Here is a 22,833-nt window from a genome sequence, read left to right on the forward strand (position 1 = left end):
CACTTTGCGGCAGCATGTGGCACTCTGGAAGTCATGCCTTCCGATGATGGAGGGTGGCTTAACAGCAGGTGATTTGGAACTGTTACTATATTGCAGAACAATTACAATGAGTGGCTAGGTGGCGGTCCAGTCTCTGAGATGGTTTGGGTACCCAGGAGGATGGCTCCCAGTCCAGGGAGTTATTGGCTAGGGTCTTGCTGAAACCTGCTCCTTCCTCTAGAGTGCAAACTTCGAATGTGTTGATCAGAACAGCAAGCTATATTTGGTCCAAGGCTGTTAAGAGAACACATACCGGTGGGCTGCACAGATGCGAGCTTTCGCTCCTGGTCGCTCGACACTGGGAGCGACGAGGGGGAAGGACAGGTCTCCATAGGTGTACGACAGCTGAGGTCATGGTACTGGGTGATCTTTTTACCGGAGGCAAACTGTCACTTTTTGAAACCCCAGGACACTTATGACCTCCCTGTGGGTTTCTCCATGGTACACTTGTTTGCAGAAAATCGAATGGTGGGGTTCCAGAGATGCGAAACCATCGAAGCAAGACTGACTCCGCCTTCTTATTCCCATTACGGGTCAGACGAAGGCTGTCACGCTCTTCTATAGAGCTCTCCTGCAGGGGGTCCAGCTGGACCTTACAGAACTCAGTTTGTGCTGGGAAGCAGACCTGAGGATGTCCTTGACTCAACAGACCTGGAGGAGGGTTCTAGAGTGCACCCCTTGGGTGCCCCTGAACGCCAGCTTCAAAAGTATCCAATTTTACTGTATACATCAGGTTTATCTCACCCCCCCGGAGCATACACGCTATGTTCCCAGCTGCTGCGTCAGAGTGCCTTTGATGTTTTGTGAAGGATGCTGGCTTTTTCCATAAGGTATGGTCTTGCTCACTCTTGCCACTATACTTTGCTTTGGTTCTCCAGGTGGTCAATAGAGCCACCGACCGGGACTTCATGCTTAGCCCCAGCTGTGTCTACTGGACCTCCAAATTGCACCACAGCTTGGAAACCGAGGGACAGATTTCTGGATCTGGCCATGATTCTTGCTTGCAGAGAGTAAACTACGAGCTGGAAGTGAACTTGGGGCCCAGTTGTATACAGATGGGGTTTGGAGCTGATGAAACTGGCAAAATGTGAAAGAGGAGATCTGTAGGAAGGCGGCCAGGGGAGTGTGTAAGGGGACGATTTTGCCTGCTTGGGACACCATACTACTTGGCCTGTCCCCAAGGGAACCATGGGGGATGACTTGCTGCAGATGAGCCACTTTGGGGTGCCCCCTCACCCACTGCTGACCCGCTGGCCGTGGCCTCATCCCTGGAAAGTTGTTGTTGAGGATTCCTGGATATCGTGGCATGCATGGCCCCATGTGTACACATATGTACGAGTGTGCCAGAGGATGGATGGGTAACTGGACTGCTGAACGGGAGTTTAGTGCGATGGCTCCAATGGCATATGGTGTCCACACCACAAGCTTACCCCCCCACCCCTGCAATATTGGGTCTGATATTACTGGTCTCTCAAATTGTTACGTTTACAGTTTTTGGTACGCTTTGCCTGATGATTATTTAATTGAATTTTTTTGGTTTGCAATATTAATACAAATATTTTAAAAAATAAACGCCGAATACAGCTTTTATCGTACCTGCCTGTGTTTCCATAACATTAATTTTTTAGTGGCATTCCTACAACAGGGCACATGGTTTTCCACTCTTCTGACTAGCCCATTTGACAACACTTACAAACAAAGCACTTTATGCTTTTTGGTGTCTTATACTCTTGCCATTGGAAAAAGGTTTTGGTTCAAATTCTGAATTCAGTTTCTATAACTAAATGCAAGCTGGCTTTAATCTTTTAGCAACAATTAAGTAACATCTGTGTTTGTACAGCAGTTTAAACTTTGTTGTGCCATGGTTACTAGGAGGAGGTATAAGTCTTCAGTCTTAATATATTATTCTAAATGTATGGATTTTATGGATGTTAAGCTGCTCTTTTTCTTTTTGCACAAGGACATCTTAGCTGAATTTATCAATTGTATGACTGTATAATTGTTTTGTAATTTTTATCTATATTTTAATAAATTTATGGCAAACAACTAGCTGAATAAAGAATGACTTTATGACTAATAGATATTCTGCTATAACATTCAACTATTTATCGTTTTATTCCTCAAGTATATGGGCTCCATCCTCATGCAGATATCTATGCCCTTCTTCAATCGTATCTTCTGTACACAGATTAATGCCTGGACTACTCCTCTTGTTTTTGGTGAATGGATGCCCAATCAGCCAAAGAAAAGTATAAAACAACAATTTGTAGGAAGCACTCAGAGAAGCTGAACAAGCTCCCCACATTCTAATCTGTGCTAACTTTATTTAGATTTTCCAGGTGGATCAGGTCTTTAACCTGGAGGGAAAGCATATAATAATAAGTAGTATCCTCCTGGGACTTCACGCGTAAAGCAGAATATGTGCATGTACGATCACCCACATAGAAAATGTAATAATTCCTATTGTATTCAAAGAAACAGCACATGAAACAGTTTAAGTGAGACAGCTTCAGCCAGCAAACTTATAAAACAAAATATAAAAATTCTCAACCTTGTAAGTAATGAGAGCAGATACCATGCAGAATATGGATTGCTCTCCACCAAATGAGATCCAAGAATTAAAGGTGCACTGAAGTCAGCAGCAATGGCATGTGGTCAAAAACATGTCAGTAACATGGAATCAAAGGGACATGTGTTGTGCAAATGTCATGCATCATTCACTGCGACAACTAAATTGAGACAACTCACAAGAAAAAAGCATGCACTAGGTAAACATTTTAAGGTGATGATTCTTACCATGTCCCTCTTGCTTTTTGCTAGTGACTCTTTAGGCAGGTTGCTCTCCCTACTTTGAGATTCAGCTCTTGATATATAGTCTGCCACAGTAACTGTTGGATAAAAAATAAGTTGAAACTGTAGACGCTAAATTTGCATCAAATTTAAATGGTTCAGTTACACTATATAATATAACTAAATGAGAATTTCCAAAGACCAACACTGAAAGTTTGGGCAGACAAAAAAGTAGATTTATCTATGAACTAATCAGAATTTGGGATGCATGATACATTCCTAACTTATTCAGATTTAACCAACAAAGATCAACACAGTAATCACAATTTTAATTTATAAACTAAGCAAAATTTCCAAGCACAGTAGAGAAGGAACACATTGCTTGCCCATTTATGAGTTTGATTATTTCTATCCCCAAATTAACTTCCGAACTAACTCAGCCAAATCCACAAACTGGAATAGAAAGACATAAGGATGCAACTGGATTTGGGTTCAATTGAAGTTTTAGTTAGCAAAAACCATAAAATAAAAAAACTGGAACCCGATGCAAACTTGACCTTTCCCTAGGTATGTAAAGGAAACATTAAACACAGAAATCTGAAAATCATCAAATAACAAGCGGAGCAAAGCCAGCAGGTCTTACCCGTTACACCTATTGGCTTTGCATAGTGCTAATCACCAGGAACATTTCTTCTTTAAAAATCATAAAACAGATAGTCAAAGATTGGTGCTCTACACGCACGTATAGCTGTCATCTTGGAATTATGTTTCTTTTGTTTTGAGAATACAAACAATTAAAGATGACCACCGTGCACTTAACATATGCCACAGAACTATGGACTAGCAAAATTTAAGATTGAACAGATTAGCAATCTATTGAGTAAACCGAATACTTGAATACAACGAACAGCTATCGGCAAAGCGATTCCCCTATAACGCAAGCTATCAGGAGCATGTTCAGTTCAGCAGGGCATCCAGTGCAGAAACCAGGAGCCCAATCAGTGCTCTAAATGTAACAGCTTGGAGGATCATGCAATTCTTCCTACAGGTTCTTCTCGTGTTACAAACTTTATTAATGCCATTCTTAAAATTGGCACTTGGGTCAGATCTCTTAATCAACAGTGGGTGAATGACAACTAGCTAAGCTTGAATAGTTTTAAAAATGAGATACTGTAAGAAAACCCAAGGAACAGCTTTAAAAAAATCCATATGAATCCATCAAATTGTTAGGCGTATGTTTTTCTACGGCAGAAAAATATTTTTATTTTATTTTATCCTGCACTCCCATAGTGTTCTCATCAAATTACCAAACCACAATGATACAATGCATTAGGCATTTTCTTTCTAGAGAACAATACAGCAGCCATTGTTAGAGTTATTATAGGTCTGTCGAGCAACTATTGTAATGCTTTTCTCTTGGCCATATGAAACCTATCCTTACACAGTTATACCATTTATTAATGAATTCAACTATGTCAAACTAACCCTTTTTAAACAATTATCAAGCTCTTTTTGGGAAGGTGCTAGTCTATTCAAGGAAGGGAATAAAGATTTTACTAGCCATCTCTGTTCTAACACTAAAGACTGGTCATCTATTCCAAAGATACAAGAGAAGGTAATAATTCCCCTTCGCCCCAAAAACCAAATATTAGAATGGTGTCCCACTCATCCAGAGAAGCAAGCAGGACCTAATAACATTACAAGGACTAATTAAAACATTAGTAATATTTAAAAATGTCATCCACTGCTGATTCCTCCATGATGCTTGGATACGTACGAAGTTATTACCACTACAGAGGCCATAACAGCTGATGAAAAAGAAACTCAAGTTTGGATGAAAACCTTAGCAACGTCTACAATTGGCAAGCTTTCCAGACGAGCAGTAACTTTCTTTGACAAACTGTAACTAACTTCACAGGTTGCTTCTGAAGTTATCTGTATGGAGAGAACATCCTGGAGATGGCGGCTTGCACAAGTAATTCCTTAATTAGTGGACTGAATTCTGGTGGTTAGGTGCACAAGTTACTTACTTGTGTAACGATATATCTGTAAGAGACATTAGTTAGTGATCGATTCCTTACCTTAGAATATCCCCAGGCGTCAGACTGGATCCGGAAAGTTTTCGGCAGCAGTACCCCTGCGCGTCAGTAGGCGTCGTCGCACGGCTCCGCGTACATCGCTGGCGTCGTAGTCGCCGAGATGACGTCGCTGGAGCTACTTAGACTCCTCCACGCGCGCTGACGTCAGTTCGGTACACGACTTTCCGCACCAGGAACGCAGAGCCATGACAGAGACCAACTACTGGTGCATTTGAAACTAGAACCCTGAAAGGAATGATCTTAACCCTAGAAATCAGTTCGCAGAACGGGGAGGATGGGCGGGCGGTAAGGAATCTATCACTAACTAATCTCTCTAACAGATACATCGTTACACAAGTAAGTAACTTATGCATCTGAAAGAGACACGTTAATGATAGATTCCTTACCTTAAAATAGATACCCAAGCAATATCAACCCCGGTGGTGGGTCTGCGAATGAAGATTACACCAGAAAGTCACGGAGAACCGAATGGCAAAAGAAGCCGCCTCTCCGGACTTAGTGCCTAGTAAAAATGTGGCCGCCTGACAGATGTCTTAAAGTGGGACACCGCGTCCCAAAGCTGTAGAAGCCGTTGTCGCCCTGGTCGAATGGGCGCGGAATCCTATTGGAGGTTCCTTTTTAGCCAAAGAGTAACAGGCTTGAATACACATGACAACCCAGCAGGAGATAGTTCTCTTGTGTACAGCCCAGCCTTTCTTGACACCCGCGTAGCCAACACAGAGCTGGTCATCAACCCCGGAACTGTTGTGTGCGGTTGAGGTAGAATGAAAGCGCATGTTTTGGATCCAAATGGTGGAGCCTCTCTTCCTCTCTGGAAGGGTGCGGAGGCGGAAAGAAAGTGTGACAGTTTGCCCAAGATGAAAGGCAGTGACTACTTTCGGTAGAAAGGACGGACGTGGTGGAAGCACAACCTAATCCGGATGAACCGCCAGGAAAGGAGGTTTACAGGAAAGCGCAGGAACCGCAAAGGACAGTTATTAAGAGGCTCAAAGGGAGCGCACATTAAGTATGTGAGAACCAGGTTCAAGTCCCACTGAGGCATCACAAAAGGAATAGGAGGGAAAAGGTGAGTAATGCCTTTGAGAAATCTATTGACAACAGGGGACTTGAAAAGAGAGGGCTGTTCAGGCAGCCTGAGAAAGGCTGAAAGAGCAGGAAGGTAACCCTTCATAGTGCCCAGAGCAGAGCCCTTCTGGGCCAAAGGACCTCATAAAGAGGGGCAGAAAGGGGATCTACAGCTTTTGCTGTACACCATGCAACAAATTTGTTCCACCAACAGGCGTATACAGTTTTAGTTGAGGAAGGCCTGGATGCCAGAATCACATCACAGATTTCAGGAGGCAAGTCAAATGGAATCAACTTTAGCCGCTCAATCTCTACGCAAGGAGGTGGAGGCTGGACAGGTTTGGGTGGAGGACCGTCCCCTGTTGCTGCGACAGAAGATCCTCCCGAAGAGGCAGTTGGATCGGGGGATCCACGCTCATACTCAGTAGCTCGGGATACCAAACTCTTCGTGCCCAGTCCGGTGCCACAAGAATGACTTGGGCCCGGTCGCGTTTGATTTTCAGCACTCTGGGCAGAAGTGGTATAGGCAGAAAGGCGTACAACAGACAGCAACTCCACTCACGACAAAAAGCGTCTCCGAGCGAGTGCCGCCTTGGAAACTCCAACGTGCAGAACTGCTGACATTGCGCATTCTCTTCGTTGGCGAATAGATCTAACCAAGGTTCTTCCCACTGCTGGAAGAGACCTTGTGCCACCTCCGAGTGAAGACGCCATTCGTGATCCATTATCCACTGGTGGCTGAGTTAGTCTGCCCTGGCGTTCAAAGAACCTGCCAAGTGTTGAACCACGAGGAAAATGCCCTGGCGTTCCAGCCACGGCCAGAGGCGTAGAGCCTCCTGACAGAGGGTCCGCGACCCCACCCTGCTTGTTGCAGTACCACATGGCGGTGGTGTTGTCCGTGAACACCTGCACTACTCTTCCCTTGACAGAGGGAAGGAATTCTTTTAGTGCAAGTAGGATCGCCCTGAGCTTCAAAAGATTGATATGGAGCTTGGACTCCGCCGGAGAACGGAGACCTCCAATCTCCGCCTCTCCCATGTGGCCGCCCCATCCCAGGAGGGACGCATCTGTCACCACTGTGTGCTACGGTTGGGGAAGGGAGAGGGATCTGCCGCTGATCCAACGCTGGTCCATGAGCTACCACTGCAAGTCTTGTGCAGTGCCCTCCGAGATCTGGACATAGTAGGATAGGTTTCCCTGATGCTGCGCCCACTAGAACTTAAGGTCCCACTGCAGAGCCCGCATATGCCACCTGGCATGATTGATCAGCAGGATGCAGGAGGCTATGAGACTCAGCAGCCTCAGTGTCTTCCTGATCGAAACCCAGGACAAGGGGTGAAAGATCGGAATCATAGCCCAAATGTCCCGGACTCGCTGTTCGGGAGGATAAACCTAAAATTGTGCCGTGTCCAGAACCGCTACGATGAAGAGGAGCTTCTGAGAGGGAATCAGATGCGACTTTGGCACGTTGATGGAGCAAATGCAGGAGGTCGGCCGTAGTCTGGAGGTGGGAGACGACTGCCTGGGGCGAGCCTGCCTTCAACAGCCAGTCGTCGAGATAGGGGAAGACAAACCCCTGATCTGCGCAGATGGGCTGCGACCACCGCCATCACTTTTGTGAACACCCGAGGGGCGCTGGCAAGGCCGAAAGGGAGCACGGTGAACTGAAAGTGCTCGTGGCCTACCTTGAACTGTAGGTAATGCCGGTGGGCCGGCAGTATGGGGATACGAAAATAAGCATCCTGCAAGTCTAAAGCTACCATCCAGTCTTGCGGGTCTAGGGCAGGCAAGACCTGAGCAAGTGTGAGCATCTTGAACTTCTCCTTCCGGAGGAAGTGATTGACGTTCCAGAGGTCTAAGATAGGACACAGGCACCTTGTCCTTTATCGAAATCAAGAAGTAGTGGGAATAACAACCACAACCTACTTCTGGCGTCGGAATGCGCTCGATGGCCCCCTTGGCCAATAGGGCCGCAACTTCCTGCTGGAGAAGTGCCAAGTGATCCCCTGACATGCAGTGGTACTGAGGTGCCATGGCAGGAGGGGTAGTCTCGAAGGGGAGGGAGTAGCCCCTTCGGACGATCTGTAAAACCCACCTGCCCAAAGTGATGGTGCGCCAGTGGGGGAGGTGATGGCAAATCCTGCCGCCCACACACGTTTGGTGGGCCTGAAGCACCAGACTAGGAAGGTTTGGAGGCAATGGTGGCAGGGGTGGTGGTGGACTGAGCCACCCGCTGGCCCCGTGACCCACCTCGGCAGGTCCCACGTCCGCGGCTGCGCTGAGACTGCTGCTGTGCAGGCTTTCGGCTTTGAAATGAACGTGTTTGGGCACCCCGTCCTTGACCACGAAAGGAGCAAAAAGCAGACCCCAAGGGAGTGCGCCTGGTGGAAAGGCCCAAGGACTGGGCCGTTGCCCGGGAGTCCTTAAAGCGTTCCAATGTGCTATCCGCTTTATCACCAAAGAGGTGCATGCCAACAAAGGGCATGTCCAACAAAGTGTTCAAGACATCCCCGAGAAGCCAGTCGTTCTGAGCCAGGCGTAACGGCGGAGCGCCACTGTTGTGGAAATCGCCCTGCCGTCGAGTCGGCGGTGTCAAGGCCACAACGGATAGTGAATTTTGTAGCACCTCTCCCCTCGGTAATAGTCTGGGAGAGCACCGCCCGGGCCTCCACTGGACACTGAGGAAGTACCTGTACCACTGTGTTCCACACAATAACGTCCCGAAAGGCATGCGGTGTTCACCGACCGCAGCCCTGAACTGGCAGACTAGAAAAGCTTATTCCCAAACTACTCCAGCTTCTTGGATTCCCTATCCAGAGGTGCGAAAGGGAATGCGCTTGGAGACGCAGAGGCCTGGACAACCAGGCTCTCAGGCGTCGGGTGTTGTAGCACAGATACCCCCTCTGCAAGTCTTTTGCAGTCTCCTCTGACACCTGGTTAACACTGGACAGGTTCCCCTGGTGCTGAGCCCACTGACCTCAGAGCCCACTGGTGTGGTCCACTAGCAGGATTCAGGAGGTCCTGAAGTCTCTAGATATTCTTACTGAGATCCAGGTCAACCGTTGAAACATCAGGATCATAGTGGCTTTCCTATACCTCACTGAGGCATAGGAAAGCTGCGGAACAGCACTGTGTCCAGGACGGCACCAATGAACTGGAGCCTTTGAGAAGGAGAAAATTGTGACTTCGACACATTGCTGGAGAAACGCAAAGACACCAACAGGATGGTCATCTTATGGAGGTGGTTATGACTGATTTGAGGCCAGTCCACCTTCAGTAACTAGCCATCGACGGATGGTAAGATTGGTATCCCCAAATTTCGAAGATGCGCATAAACCAGCACCACCACATTTCTAAACGCCCATCACCTTCCTAAACGTTTGAGGTGAGCTGGTGAGGACAAACTGGAGCACCAAACACTGGAAATGCTTGCGGCCTACTTGAAACCGCAGAGAACATCTGGGGGACTGCAGGACAGGGATGTGAAAAGACATCCTGCAAATCCTATGCTACCATCCAGTTGCCTGGATCCAGGGCAGACAGAATTTGAGTAAGCATTTTAACTTCTCCACTTTGAGGAACGAGTTCAGAGGGCAGAGATCTAAAATAGGGCACAGTCCTCCAAACTTTGTCGGCACCAGATTGTAACAGAAGTAACAACTAGTCCAGATTACTGATGCCAGCGTTAGCTCTATGGCTCCCTTGTTGAAAAGAGACTGGGCTGTGTTCACAAGTGGTAATCCAGAAGTTGTTGCAGTGTAAGTTGCCAGTTTGGATGGTCTGAATAAGAAAGGTAGGGTGTAAACGTCCTGGGCAATTTGGAGCACCCATTTTTCAGATGTGATGCTCCCCCTCCTGTTGAGGTAATATCTTATTCTACCTCTAATCGGGTGTCAATGTGCCACTGATGGCAAAACTAAAGGGGTTTTGAAGCAATGGGTAATGCTTGGGGATTTGCTATTGTGTTGCTTCTGATGGCTTAGATGCTGACGGACATCTTCCTTTCAAGGGTTAGGTGGCCTCTTGTTGTGGAGGTAGGTTTTGGCAGTGCCTCTGTTGGATACCCTTTCCGAAGCCTCAAGAGGGGCAGTATTGTTCGGAAAACTACTGCATGGGAGCTGAAAGCCTGGGGGAGCTCGCTGAAGTTTTATTGTCTTTAATGCGCTCCAGGGTCAAGTCCGCCTCATCTTTGAAGTGATGGATACCTTTGAATGGCATGTCAATGAGTGATGCTTCAACTTCACTGAAGAAGCTTGTGGATCTCATCAATGTGTGGAGCCAGAGTACCATTCTGGTACCAACTGATGTACACAGTCAGTAGTATCCATGCCAGAAATAATGATGTACTTCAGCGTGTACTGCCATCTTGCATGATCTGTGGCAGATTGCCTCAAAGGTCATCAGGGAGCATCGGAAAAATGTTACTCACCATGTCCAACAACCAATGTGAGTAATGCCGCAGGAGGCAACGTAAGTTAACCGATATGAGGATGAGGCTGGTGAAGGAAAATATTGGTGAGGGCTTAATTAAAGGGGAGGAGTGGCTCTGAAGAGGACTGCCCTGGCTGGGGGACATTCATTTTGACCTCCCCGAAGGCAGCTGGAGGGCAACAACTTCTGGTCCAGCCTGATTAATATTGTGAAGGAAGCAGATTCCTCCCTGGAGGAGCCAGGCGGAAAGCTGAGGCCAGTGTTCGGTGATGTGTCCAAGCCACAGGCATCTTATTCAAAAGTCCAAAACTAAGTTCAACTCATCTTATAGGTGGGACTCAGTACCTCCATCATTTTTCTGTTCCACGTATGAAAAAATTAGAGGAAATGAAGCGTGCCTTTAAGTTTGAGTGTGTTTTGGGGTCAAGATCGGCACGATTTACAGCTGAGGCCGCTATGGATCTGCTTCCCAGTCTGATAGGACTATAGGCTCTTCATCCGGTGGTGTTGATGCTTGCGTCGATACACAGGTGACGGCACGCATCAAGATGCCAAACGAGGAGTCTAAACAAACATCGGCCTTGAAGTCGGAGGATGTCCGGCAATGAGGTCAAGAGGCACAGTAAGTAGACAGATCCGTCAGCTGGAATCAGAGCTGGAGGCCTCCTCAGATCCGTAAATGACAAAGACACAACAGAGGAATCTGGATGGGTACCAAATGTTCACAACATGGCCACTATGAAAGCTTAGATCTGTTGCGGTGTCACCCACAAGCCCTGGGAATTTGGGATGAATAGGGAACAGTTGAGGGATCGGCTCTGTTGCGAGAGAACGGGGCCAGGATCATGTGGTACCCTGACCTCCGTGTGACAATTAAAGAGAATGGTGGGAGGAAGGAGCATTGTGATTCGACTTCTTATGGTTCTCTTTGGAATTTGACTTAATCGATGGCTTCAAGTAGTAGGACCATCTGTCTTAGGAACAGTTGTGGGAGCGGAAACGCATCTGCATCTTCGACCTAGACTAGCCCGGGCAGACTTATCTGTAGTGCTGCATGATAGAATTTGGCCTTGCGATCTTGGTTTACCTTCAGGTTCATCCAAGCGCCCCAGTGTTAAACAACATTTAAGTGTGTAACGATATAGCTGTAAGAGACATTAGTTAGTGATAGATTCCTTACCTGGTCTGGATCCGGAAAAGATTTCTGCTTAGCAGCACCCCCATGCGCGCCAGTAGGTGGCGCCGTGCGGCTCCGCACCCGTCACTGGCATCGTACACGCCAGGACGACGTCACAGAGGCTACTTAGGCGCCACCCGTGCGTGCGGACGTCAGATCTGTACACAACTTTCCACGCCGAAACGTCATGCGAGTAACTGACCTTTGGTGCATAAAACTAGGGCCCTAAAAGGGGATGACCTTAACCCTAGTAATCAGTCCGCAGAACGGGGAGGATGGGTGAGGCGGTAAGGAATCTATCACTAACTAATGTCTCTTACAGATATATCGTTACACAAGTAGTAACTTCTGCATCTGAAAGAGACACGTGATAGATACCTTACCTTAGAATAGATACCCCAGCAATACCAACCCCGGTGGTGGGTCTGCAAACAAGATTACACCAGAAAGTCACAGAGCACAGAACGGCCCTTAAGAAAACTGTTAACAACCAGGGACTTAAAAGAGAAGGCTGATCAGGAAGCCGTAGGAAGGCAGAGATAGCCGAAAGATAACCTTCAAGAGTGCCCAGAGCAGAGCCCTGCTGGGCCAAAGAAAGAAGGAACAGGAGAACCACAGAAAGAGGGGCAGAAAGGGGATCCACAGTCTTAGCTGTGCACCATGCCACAAATCTGTTCCACCTACAGGCGTACACCGTTTTAGTGGAGGGACAACTGGCTGCAAAAATGACATCACAGACTTTGGGAGGAAGATCGAAAGGTGTCAACTGTCGCCGCTCAATCTCCAAGCATGGAGGTGGAGGCTGGACAGGTTCGGGTGGAGGACCGTCCCCTGCTGCTGCGACAGAAGATCCTCCCTAAGAGGCAGACTGATCGGGGGATCGATGCTCATACTGAGTAGCACGGGATACCATACTCTTCGAGCCCAGTCCGGAGCCACAAGAATAACTTGGGCCCGGTCGCGCCTGATCTTCTTCAGCACTCTGGGCTGAAGTGGTATAGGCGGAAAAGCGTACAACAGACCGCAGCTCCAGTCGAGACGAAAAGCGTCTCCGAGCGAGTGCAGTCTTGGAAATTCCAACGCACAGAACTAATGACATTGCGCGTTCTCTTCGGTGGCGAATAGATCTAACCAAGGCTCTCCCATCGCAGAAAGAGACCTTGTGCCACGTCCAAGTTCAGACGCCACTCGTGATCCACCATGCACCGGCAGCTGAGTTCGTCCGCCCTGGCGTTCAGAGAACCTGCCAGGTGTTGAACCACCAAGGTAATGCCTTGATGTCCCAGCCACGTCCAAAGGCGCAGAGTCTCCTGATAAAGGGTCCACGACTCCACCCCGCCCTGTTTGTTGCAATACCACATGGCGGTGGTGTTGTCTGTGAACACCTGCACTACACTTCCCTGGACAGAGGGAAGGAATGCCTTTAGTGCAAGCCGGATCGCCCGCAGCTCCAGAAGGTTGATATGGAGCTGGGACTCCGCCGGAGACCAGAGGCCTCTGATCTCCGCCTCTCCCATGTGGCCTCCCAGCCCAGGAGGGACGCATCCGTCACCACTGTGTGCTCCAGTTGGGGAAGGGAGAGGGATCTGCCATTGACCCAACCGCGATTTGTGAGCCACCACTGCAATTGCCGTGCAGTGCCCTCCGAGATCTGGCCATGATCGGACAGGTTGCCCTGATGCTGCGCCCACTGGAACTTCAGGTCCCACTGCAGAGCCCGCATATGCCATCTGGCATGCAGCACCAGCAGGATGCAGGAGGCCATCAGGCCCAGAAGCCGGAGGGACATCCTGACCGAAACCCGGGATAGAGGCTGAAAGAGCGGAACCATAGCCTGACTATCCCGGACTCGCGGTTCGGGAGGATAAACCCGAAACAGCTTCGAATCCAGAACCGCTCCGATGAAAGGGAGCTTCTGAGAGGGACTCAGGTGCGACTTCGGCACATTGATGGAGAACCCCAGCAGATGCAGGAGGTTGGCCGTAGACTGGAGGTGGGAGACAAATGCCTGGGGCGAACCCGCCTTCAACAGCCAGTCGTCGAGGTAGGGGAAGACTGACACCCCTGACCTGCGCAGATGAGCTGCGACCACCGCCATCACCTTCGTGAACACCCGAAGGGGAGCACGGCAAACTGAAAATGCTCCTTGGCTACCGTGAACCGCAAGTAACGCCGGTGGGCCGGCAGGACGGGAATGTGAAAATAAGCGTCCTGCAAGTCCAACGCTACCATCCAGTCTTCAGGGTCCAGGGCAGACAGGACCTGAGCTACAGTCAGCATCTTGAACTTCTCTTTCCGGAGGAAGCGATTGACGTCTCGGAGGTCCAAGATGGGGCACAGGCCCCCCTTGTCCTTCTTGGGGACCAGGAAGTAGTGGGAATAGCAACCACTCCCTACTTCCAGATCGGGAATGGACTCAATGGCCCCCTTGGCCAGGAGGGCCGTGACTTCCTGACGGAGAAGAGCCAAATGATCCCCCGACATGTGGTGGTACCGAGGTGGCATGGCTGGAGGGGAGGACAGAAAGGGGAGCGAGTAACCTTGGCAGATTATCTGCAGCACCCACTTGTCCGACGTAATCTCGCGCCAGTGGTGGAGGTGAACCCTGCCACCCACTGGCGTGGGGTGCCCCCTGTAGCTCGGATTAGGAAGGTTTCGAGGCAGAAGCGGTGGGGGTGGAAGTGGACTGCCCTGCACGCTGTTTACCAGACCCGCCCCTGCGGAACCCACGTCCGCGGCCTAGCTGAGGCTGGTTCTGCACAGGCTTGCTGGAAGAGCGCGCCTGGGTACCCCTGCCCTGGCCACGAAAGGAACGAAACCCCGTCGTGGCACGAGCGTCTTTAAAGCGCTCCAGGGCATTGTCAGCCTTATCACCAAAGAGGCAGGAGCCATCGAAGTGCATGTTCATGAGCGAGCTCTGGACATCGGGCGAGAAGCCAGAGGAACGCAACCAGGCATCGAGGAAATCGCACTGCCCAACGAATCAGCCGAGCCCAAACCACACCTGATGGCAAACTTCGCCACATCCTTGCCCTCTGCAATTGCTTGGGAAAGGATAGCCTGGACCTCCTCAGAGCACTGAGGCAGAACCTTCGCCACCGAATCCCACACTGAGTGGGAGTAACAACCCAATAAGCAGGCTCGGCGCAGCACCACAGTGTAGGAAGCGTCCTCCTCCATAGTAGGCAGAGGCGAGGCAAACCCCGGATCAGAAGACACATCAAGTTCACCCGCGTCCTGAAGGTCATCCACTCAATCCTGCTCGGAGTCACACTGCCACGCAAGGGGGTCCTCGGATCCGTCCCAGTCCTCATCCGGGGTAGAAGGAGCCAGTCGCGGTGGCAGGACCGGAGCGGGGGCCAGCAGCGCCAGGAGCGGCGCCGGCCGGGACCGAACCGGATCCCCATCCCAATGAGGATCCCAGGTCGGAACGAAATGGTCCGAGAACCGAGGCAGGGGTGGGATAAATGGCACCCAGTGCGGCGCCTGTGGCGGAGCCTGTGGCGGAGCTGGGGCCGGAGCCAAGGGCAGCGGCGGGGCCAGCGGCGTTGCACCTTGCGGCACCGGAGCCGCGGGCGCTGGATCCAGTGTCTCCGGAGGCGGTGCCGCCGGGTCAACAGGATCTGGACACGGGGCTGCGGGGCCCGCAGGCGGGAGCCCGAGGCCTAAACAGGCGGTCAAAGGCAGCAAGAAACTCTTGTCGCTGTGCGGGAGTCGCCGACGGACCCGGGTATAGCGGGTAGGCCGCGGGACTCCCAGGCTCCAGAGGAGCCGCAGGGGCAGAGCCCCTGTCCCTCACGTCCGCCTCCTGGGAGCGACGGGGGTACGTCGGAGAGCAAACACGCTTCTTCGACTTCTTCTTATGGCGTCGCTTACCGGAATCTGAAGGTGAAGACTTAAGAGTCCAAGGAGAGACGGCTGCGGTCCCACGAACAGCACCTAGACCCCGAGTGGCGGCAAGAGGAGTGCCGGACCTCCAGCAACTTCCGGCGTCGCTCCCGCAATGCCTTCGGTCTCCAGGCAGTAGAGACAGACATCATGGGGGTCCGCCACCGACATATTACGGTGGCACGACCCGCAAGACTTAAAGCCGGGCATCCCTACGTGCACCTGGAGACACAAAGTCTCAAAAAGTGGTCAAAAATTGACTGAGGTACGTGCTCAATCCGGATCTGCGCTTTCGACGTCAGTGCGCATGGGTGGCACCTAAGTAGCCTCCGTGACGTCGTCCCGGCGTGCACGACACCAGTGATGGGCGCGGAGCCGCACAGCGCCACCTACTGGCGCTCAGGGGTACTGCTAAGCAGAATACTTTCCGGATCCAGACTGACGCCTGGGGAATATTCTATGGTAAGGAATCGATCACTAACGTGTCTCTTTCAGATCTGTTAACCAATGAAGAAGTATGAACAGAAAGCTTGAGAATACATCGTGAACAGGTGTCAAAGTGTTTTACTAATAATGGGAAACATATTTTAAGTTATTTGCTATGCACTGATAGGATGGCAAATCAGTCTTCCTTGGGATAGTCAGTGACGCAAAGCTAGAACTTTGTGGCCGAACTGGATAATTTTAAAGAAGCTAGACCACTATATTCCCGTAGATTAATAGGTTATATGCTCTGCAGCAAGTGTTTATATTTTAAATAGGATAAATATGGAGAACCTTTCCCAGACGTATATTGATTAGTTACTTATTCATACTAAAAAATGGCGGAACCTCTATGATCCGATTTGACCGCCCATGCGCTTAAGCACGTAGAAAACACACCTCTCACGTCGTTACATGGCACTTTCACAAACGCAGATGCACCCGTCAGGCAGAGAGATACTGAAACGCTGGCCCGTGCATGGGTAAGTCGTGTGCTCATTTGAGCCGATATGAACTCGCTTTAATACTTATAGTGACGGGATACCTTTGTTTCAGTTCAAGTTCAGAAATTAAGATGTTCTATGCATGTTTGACGCAAGGGTTCCCTTAATGGGTTTTGCATTGCTGATACTATTTAGAATATCACGCATCTTTCATGAGGTGTTTTAATAAGGGGATTGGCTTGCTCACACTATGAATATTCTCGGTAGGTATTCGGGCACTTGCACTAAGGGCAATGTAATTTCTGATTGTGCACCGTCCCTAATATCAGACTATCAAGATATTGAGGTCGGATTTTGTCACTTTCGCCGCAGGAAGCAGGATGATGTTAGATGCACGCAACATATTTCTGGAATTTAACATGCCAATAGGTGGGGATTTTGACCACTCTGAAGGTACCTGGTTTAGACATTTATCCGAATAATAAAATGTAATTAGATGAGGCAAGCTACAGTTTTGACTTTATCTACATTCTAGAGAGATTGCCCTAAACAGGCACCATTTAATGATGTTGGTGATGTCTGTCACAATATAACCACTGTAACATGATTGTATGCCCATGACTGGCTTGCACGTTCCAACTGTATCACAGTTCAAATAACCGTAACTATTTAAATAAGATTTCCTGGTGGTAGTGGCAACTGAAGCCTAGGGGCATAATAATGATCTGTTATATTTAACCTATGTTATGCCGAAAGGCATGTTAATATGACCTTTAACTTTATGGTACTGAGAATAAGTCTGTAATTGAAGTTGGTCTGATATCATCCAAAGATTACATCAGCCGGCCATATCATTAATGGAAAACACAGACAATATGAAATAATATATAATGCATAATATTGTACGCGAAACAAATATCATTCCTCAAGAGGAGGACAACTGGGGTGCACTTGCATAGAGGAAAGAATGGCTTTTTTCCGGTGTATCACATTGGAGAGAGTACTCTGGTCTAGCACTTCTAAAGACACGGGATAAGATAGGATAATACATAGATACTGGATGAATTTGTAAGACAGATTTTATTCAATTTATTACTCCAGCCTGAGAAAGTCATAGGATAACTTACCCACAGACGAAACATGTGTTGGCTAGCATTAGAAGTATTATTTAATTAAAGCAAAGACTTGGAGAACATGATGACTACTGGATAACTTTTGTGGATTTAGGATTGTGTGTGATCAGCGCCTTGTTTTCATTTATTGACATTATTATTTGGGATACAGGTTTGACATCCCTCCTCTATAGAGCACCGCACTGATATTTATAAATCATATTAATCGGACACTGTGGTTTGTCCGCCGAATTCCCTTATTCTCCCACAGAAGTGTAATTTACTATTCCAACACTTTTGACAGTACATTTGGGGTTCAACAGCCTTGTGTTTCTAAGCACTGAAGTGCATTATGAAGCTTGCAATGGAAAAGGTTATTGTGTGCAGAGTCTTGCATTCATTTTCAGGTGATCCCATGTCCCTTCTTCCTGGTCACTGGAAAATGTATGAGGCAACTGCCATGCAACTGTATTCCAATCAACACATTGCTGGTTATAGGTGTTGCCCTGCTCCGGAGTACTGTAACTTATATAATCTAGAATTGGATGTGGACTTTGGTTGTGAAATCCCTTTAGGAAGTTTACACTTCCACTGTAACTTGAACAACCAAAGTAATGAATTCTAACCTACATGTGGATTTACCCTTTGGACTTCTGTGAATCCTCTGGCAATTAAACACATGCTGCCATGAATGTTAACCAGCTCTGATCTTCTCCTTTGCTATTGCTGAATAGTATTAAGTTAATCAAAATTAATCCGCATAGGCCTGGTCTGATGCTGTCCTTGGTCTCTTGTGACATTCTGCGATTTGGATTTTTCACTCACTTTCAACAGGACTTAATTTACATACTATACAATTCAATTTTTATACAAAGTAACTATTTCCCTTTCAGGACGACGTTGTATCTCAAAGCATGCTCTCACACCTATCTAGGAAATATCTGTAAAAAAATAAAATAAAAAACCCATAATAATGTACGTGTTCCTATATTAATGTGCTGGCCAAGAACTTCCCTTTGACAGAAACAAACGTATTCAAGACAAAGGACACACAAACAAATATTTAGCAAATTAATATGGAGTAGTCCATAAAACACCTTTACTGATTTTCCATTTATGTCATATTTGGATTATGCCACAGCTGCCATTTTATTTTGGGGAGGGGGTGGGGCGTTCTTTAATATTCCCATAGCATATTTCTTTGTAAGATCCTAGCAGTGAAGGATGCAAGACATCATTGTTGACCTTTTCAATCAAAGCTTCGTTTATGCAATCGTTCACATTACACATCCTATCGGTGTAGACATTATCTGATAAACATCTTCTGTATGACTACAATTAAGCCTAATACGATCCTAAATATTTTAATATAATGAAATACAATTCGGCCCTCTTACATAGGTCCTTCATTTAGTCATTTCCCATTTATAGCGTCCAAAACAGAATATATAACTGTAAACCTGCTGACAGCCAATGGAAACAAGACCTTCTAATTATATGCAACGCTTTCCTATCACTTGGTCACTCAAAGAGGAAATCTGGTGGTTACAGTGGACTAAATTTCTCTCTTCGAAAATCAGTAAAACAAGTTAAAAACATGTACACAAGACATCAAGAGAGTTGCTCTTTCAGAAACATTAACTGATGTGCTTCTTTATCTTATCCAAATTACGGACCTGCTATGGACTTCTTTACATAATCTCATAAATAAATCTTCAATGTATATTGGTGATACACACAGTACATTATTTTTATTGATTGGACCGCAACCCATTTTATGACTACTATCTCCCTCACGAATGTAAATGTCTTATTGTCCACTCTTACCAAGATCTCCACCAGTTGGCATAAAAGTAGCATGATTTATTTTTCAAATAATGAATAAGATCTAGATTCATAATTTTAGGGAACAGATCTGCAACATGAGGGGAAGGAGCTTCTGGGACCCTGAATTGGTCTTTTGGTGATAACTCTGCCCAGAGGAGCATTTATCATGACCCTAGGAAACAGAGACAAACAACACGCTTAAAGTGATGCTGTGCTTTTAGTTAGAAAAAACAGTGGCAGGGAGCCGATCTGTATCGGCCGTCTGTTTTTACTCAAGCCCTGTTAGGAAAAAGGTGTCGAAGTGTATGAGGGGTGGAGGGCTCCCAATAACCCTCAAAGTCCCTCTCCATATTTCTGATAAAGGATCCCACAGTGGGCATTCTTAAACCTTTAGGGAGTCCAGGATACCACTAGCTGGCAATCATATATTTATTTGAATGTTTAAAAGGGGTAATTGGACATATCTATGATGTCTGACCCGCTAAATATGTTTAGAGAGCTGCCAATCTTATAGCTGCGACAAAATACATTATATATAAATATATACACATTATATATATATATATATACACACACACACACACACACACATATATATATATATATAAGCCTCCAAATTATTTTTTATTTTTCTTTAAATATAATCGGGGTGGAGCATTAAAAGATTGGAAAGCCACTTTTTCTAGAGCTCCTTGATAGATGCCAAAAATGCGATTCCCCGAAGATTTAGCTCACTTGGACACCTGCATATGAGTTCTAAAAAGAGAATGCAAGGTGCTATTAAATCAATGATGAAACAGAATTCTAAAAGTGCTATATATTTTACCACTGGGCCAGCATGAATCTAGAAAAGATTCACGTTGCAGACTTAGTCTCTATAAGGCATCTTCCGCAGCTCTATGCAAATAAAAGTCTGCTGGAAATTAAAACCTAGAAAGGTACTTCTGCTGTCAGGCCAGCTCACTGGTGTATTCAATTTCTTTCAATATTTGACAACATATTTACAAGACTCTTCTTGGCAGAACGACCTTGTGCCATTGTCCTATGCATCTGTCCATAGAAAGAGAAAATTCTCATTTAGCAAATTTCTTTCCAATCAAAGAATCACAGATTTTTATATTATTTTTCATAAGGCCTTTGTCCACTTGGAAAATAATGGCAAAATAATACTGTTACTAAAATAGGCAAGATGCTTTCAGATCATAAGTATTAGTATGCAATTGACAAGGTGCATGTAAAACCCACATCCGAAAACCATCAAGCATGCTTTTGAGGTATTATTAAGGTCTTTTGAATAAGCCTGATGTTTCCATAAAGCAGAATTATGGCTTAACTACCAGCAATTAGTAAATTAGGAGGTCGTTACTGCAACTGTTTACTATGAAGAACAACCTAATTAGTAGGCAAATGTTACAAAGTGCAACAAAACGTACAATGCTACACATCTGTTCATGCTTGTGCAGTTTTAGTTAACCATTCCTCCACTCATTTACCTGTCTGTCTATCTTCTGCCTGACCCCTGAAGCGACGCCTGCGGCTACGATTGCGTCGCTGGGGTTTAATTTCACTATCATCTGCAACAGCAAAGTTTACCATAATTCTTTTAAGATCTCTACAACAGAACATTGTTTGCAAAGCAGAAAGACTAACAACTTACACAATAAATTTAAGACAGTGTAAAATACAAACAGTGGAACAACTACAGAATAAAATCTGGGGGGATTGCTCCAACATCACCGCGGATATGCATACATCTATGAAAACATAGCATGTGGTACATGGGCTACTCACCTGTAACATGGAGAGCTTCTTTAATTTCATAAATGTATTTTTCATTCTCTACTGGGATTTGAACGCAGAATAATACAGCCATATGTAGTAGTTTTATCCCAGTAAAATACATTGCTGATTGAGATAAGTGTTTACATGAATCCACTGAATATATTCAATAGCAAACTACTTAGGGAATCACTGATGCCGCATAAGAATCAAAGACATAATGCAATCAGTCTACTGGCAATAAAACACCCATCTTTCAAATAGTCACACTTGCAACATTACATGCCAGGCTAAAGGCTTAATAAATTGCTGGTTTACCACCTCGATAAATCTGATACCCGGTATGGACTTGCTGTAAAGAAGTTCTTTGCAGGAGGCAAGATGCGTAATTAAGGTTGCCCAACTTTAGGCTGCTTTCTTATGAACCTACATGAGTGGAAATGACGATAGCAGCATGTGACGCTGTTTTGACTCCAGGCGGCCTCCCCAGTAACCTTTAAATCGATGAATCGCTTAGCCAAGGCAACCCAGTATCCAGTACATACGATGACACTAGTCTTTCCGATCGGAGAAATGGCGTTTTGATTTTCTTCTATGAACTGTAGCTCACTGGGCCAACAGAGTAAACTCAATGGACATCGAACTCTGCCACACTGCAAGCGAGACTTTTCTCAGCATCGCAGCACAGCTCTGCATCAGGTCCTTCATCCATTGGCTCATCTTCATTTTGCAGAGAAAGATGCCTTGCTCCCAGACAACTAAAAACTCTGCAAGACCCAACAAGGCCCAACACATCAGGTCTCAGAAACAAGAAATTGAAAAAGGGAGGGCAGTTCTTTTTTTCGATTAGGAAAGAGGACATGGTGGTGGGTGATGGTACAGCAGTAAACAGATGTAGTTTTTGTCTTGTTGAGATGGAGGTGATAAATGGGCACAAGAATAACTGGGAGCAAGAGAGATCTTGTCACCTAAAATTGTAAGACAGCTTCATGTATTATTCCCATAATTGCTTTGCTGGGTTCAAAGACAAATGCAGGCAGAGCAGAAAGGGCCCCTGTTAACTCCTCCTCTAAACGTGGACTTGTTTTGCATGGCGATCCTCCTACTCCGAGTTATGTTGAATTGAGGTACAACAAGCTCATCCCCCAATACCCAATGATGCCACCGATGGAGAATGTGAGAGCAGAAATGACAATATATATATATGCTTGTGGGTGGGTGGTGGCATACTTCATCTACTCACCTAGAACTCCTCTGCTAAGCTGCCAGGCATGTCCTCCGGTCACAGCACCTACATCTACCCAGGTACAGGACCTTAGTAACATAAGGAGCCAGACTTAAATGAAACATGTAACCTACCAGTGCAGTGCAAGGGCAAAGACACAATGTTAAAAATTAAAACAAAGCCACCTCTCCAATGGGCAATAGTGAATATTCGGAGCATCAGCAAAACTACTGTAGCTCTGAAGGTTACAAACTAAAACCAAGCAAAACAGTACTTGCAGGGACATAACTGTAAAGGCTCGTCTCAAAAACTTTGAGGATACCCTACCCTAGAATAGTCTCCTCAGACTTGATCATATGAGGAGGTGAAAGGTATTGGAACATCCAATTTATGTTTCCGCCTACGTCAATCTTCTCAATGATATAGACCGACAGCAACATTGAAACTAATTAATCTTTAACATAGCACTACAAGA

The 22,833-nt window shown here is 46.7% G+C and overlaps 1 protein-coding gene across 5 annotated transcripts in view; it reads right to left on the minus strand.

Annotated features, from left to right (window-relative positions):
• FXR1 (FMR1 autosomal homolog 1) overlaps positions 1–22,833 on the minus strand; it is a 331,323-nt gene that overhangs the window by 19,521 nt on the left and 288,969 nt on the right. For 3 of the 5 annotated variants that reach the window (XM_085635376.1, XM_085635377.1, XM_085635378.1), the window contains exons 15-16: positions 20,848–20,928; positions 2,836–2,927 (exon numbers count right to left, since the gene is read on the minus strand). In XM_085635376.1, coding sequence (XP_085491502.1) covers positions 2,836–2,927; positions 20,848–20,928 — 173 coding nt within the window. The remainder of the gene's footprint in view (positions 1–2,835; positions 2,928–20,847; positions 20,929–22,833) is intronic. The other 2 variants (XM_085635381.1, XM_085635379.1) reach the window with 1 other exon arrangement.

The sequence above is a fragment of the Triturus cristatus genome, chromosome 11 (genome assembly GCF_964204655.1).
Source record: "Triturus cristatus chromosome 11, aTriCri1.1, whole genome shotgun sequence".
In the NCBI taxonomy this organism is placed as follows: domain Eukaryota; kingdom Metazoa; phylum Chordata; class Amphibia; order Caudata; family Salamandridae; genus Triturus; species Triturus cristatus.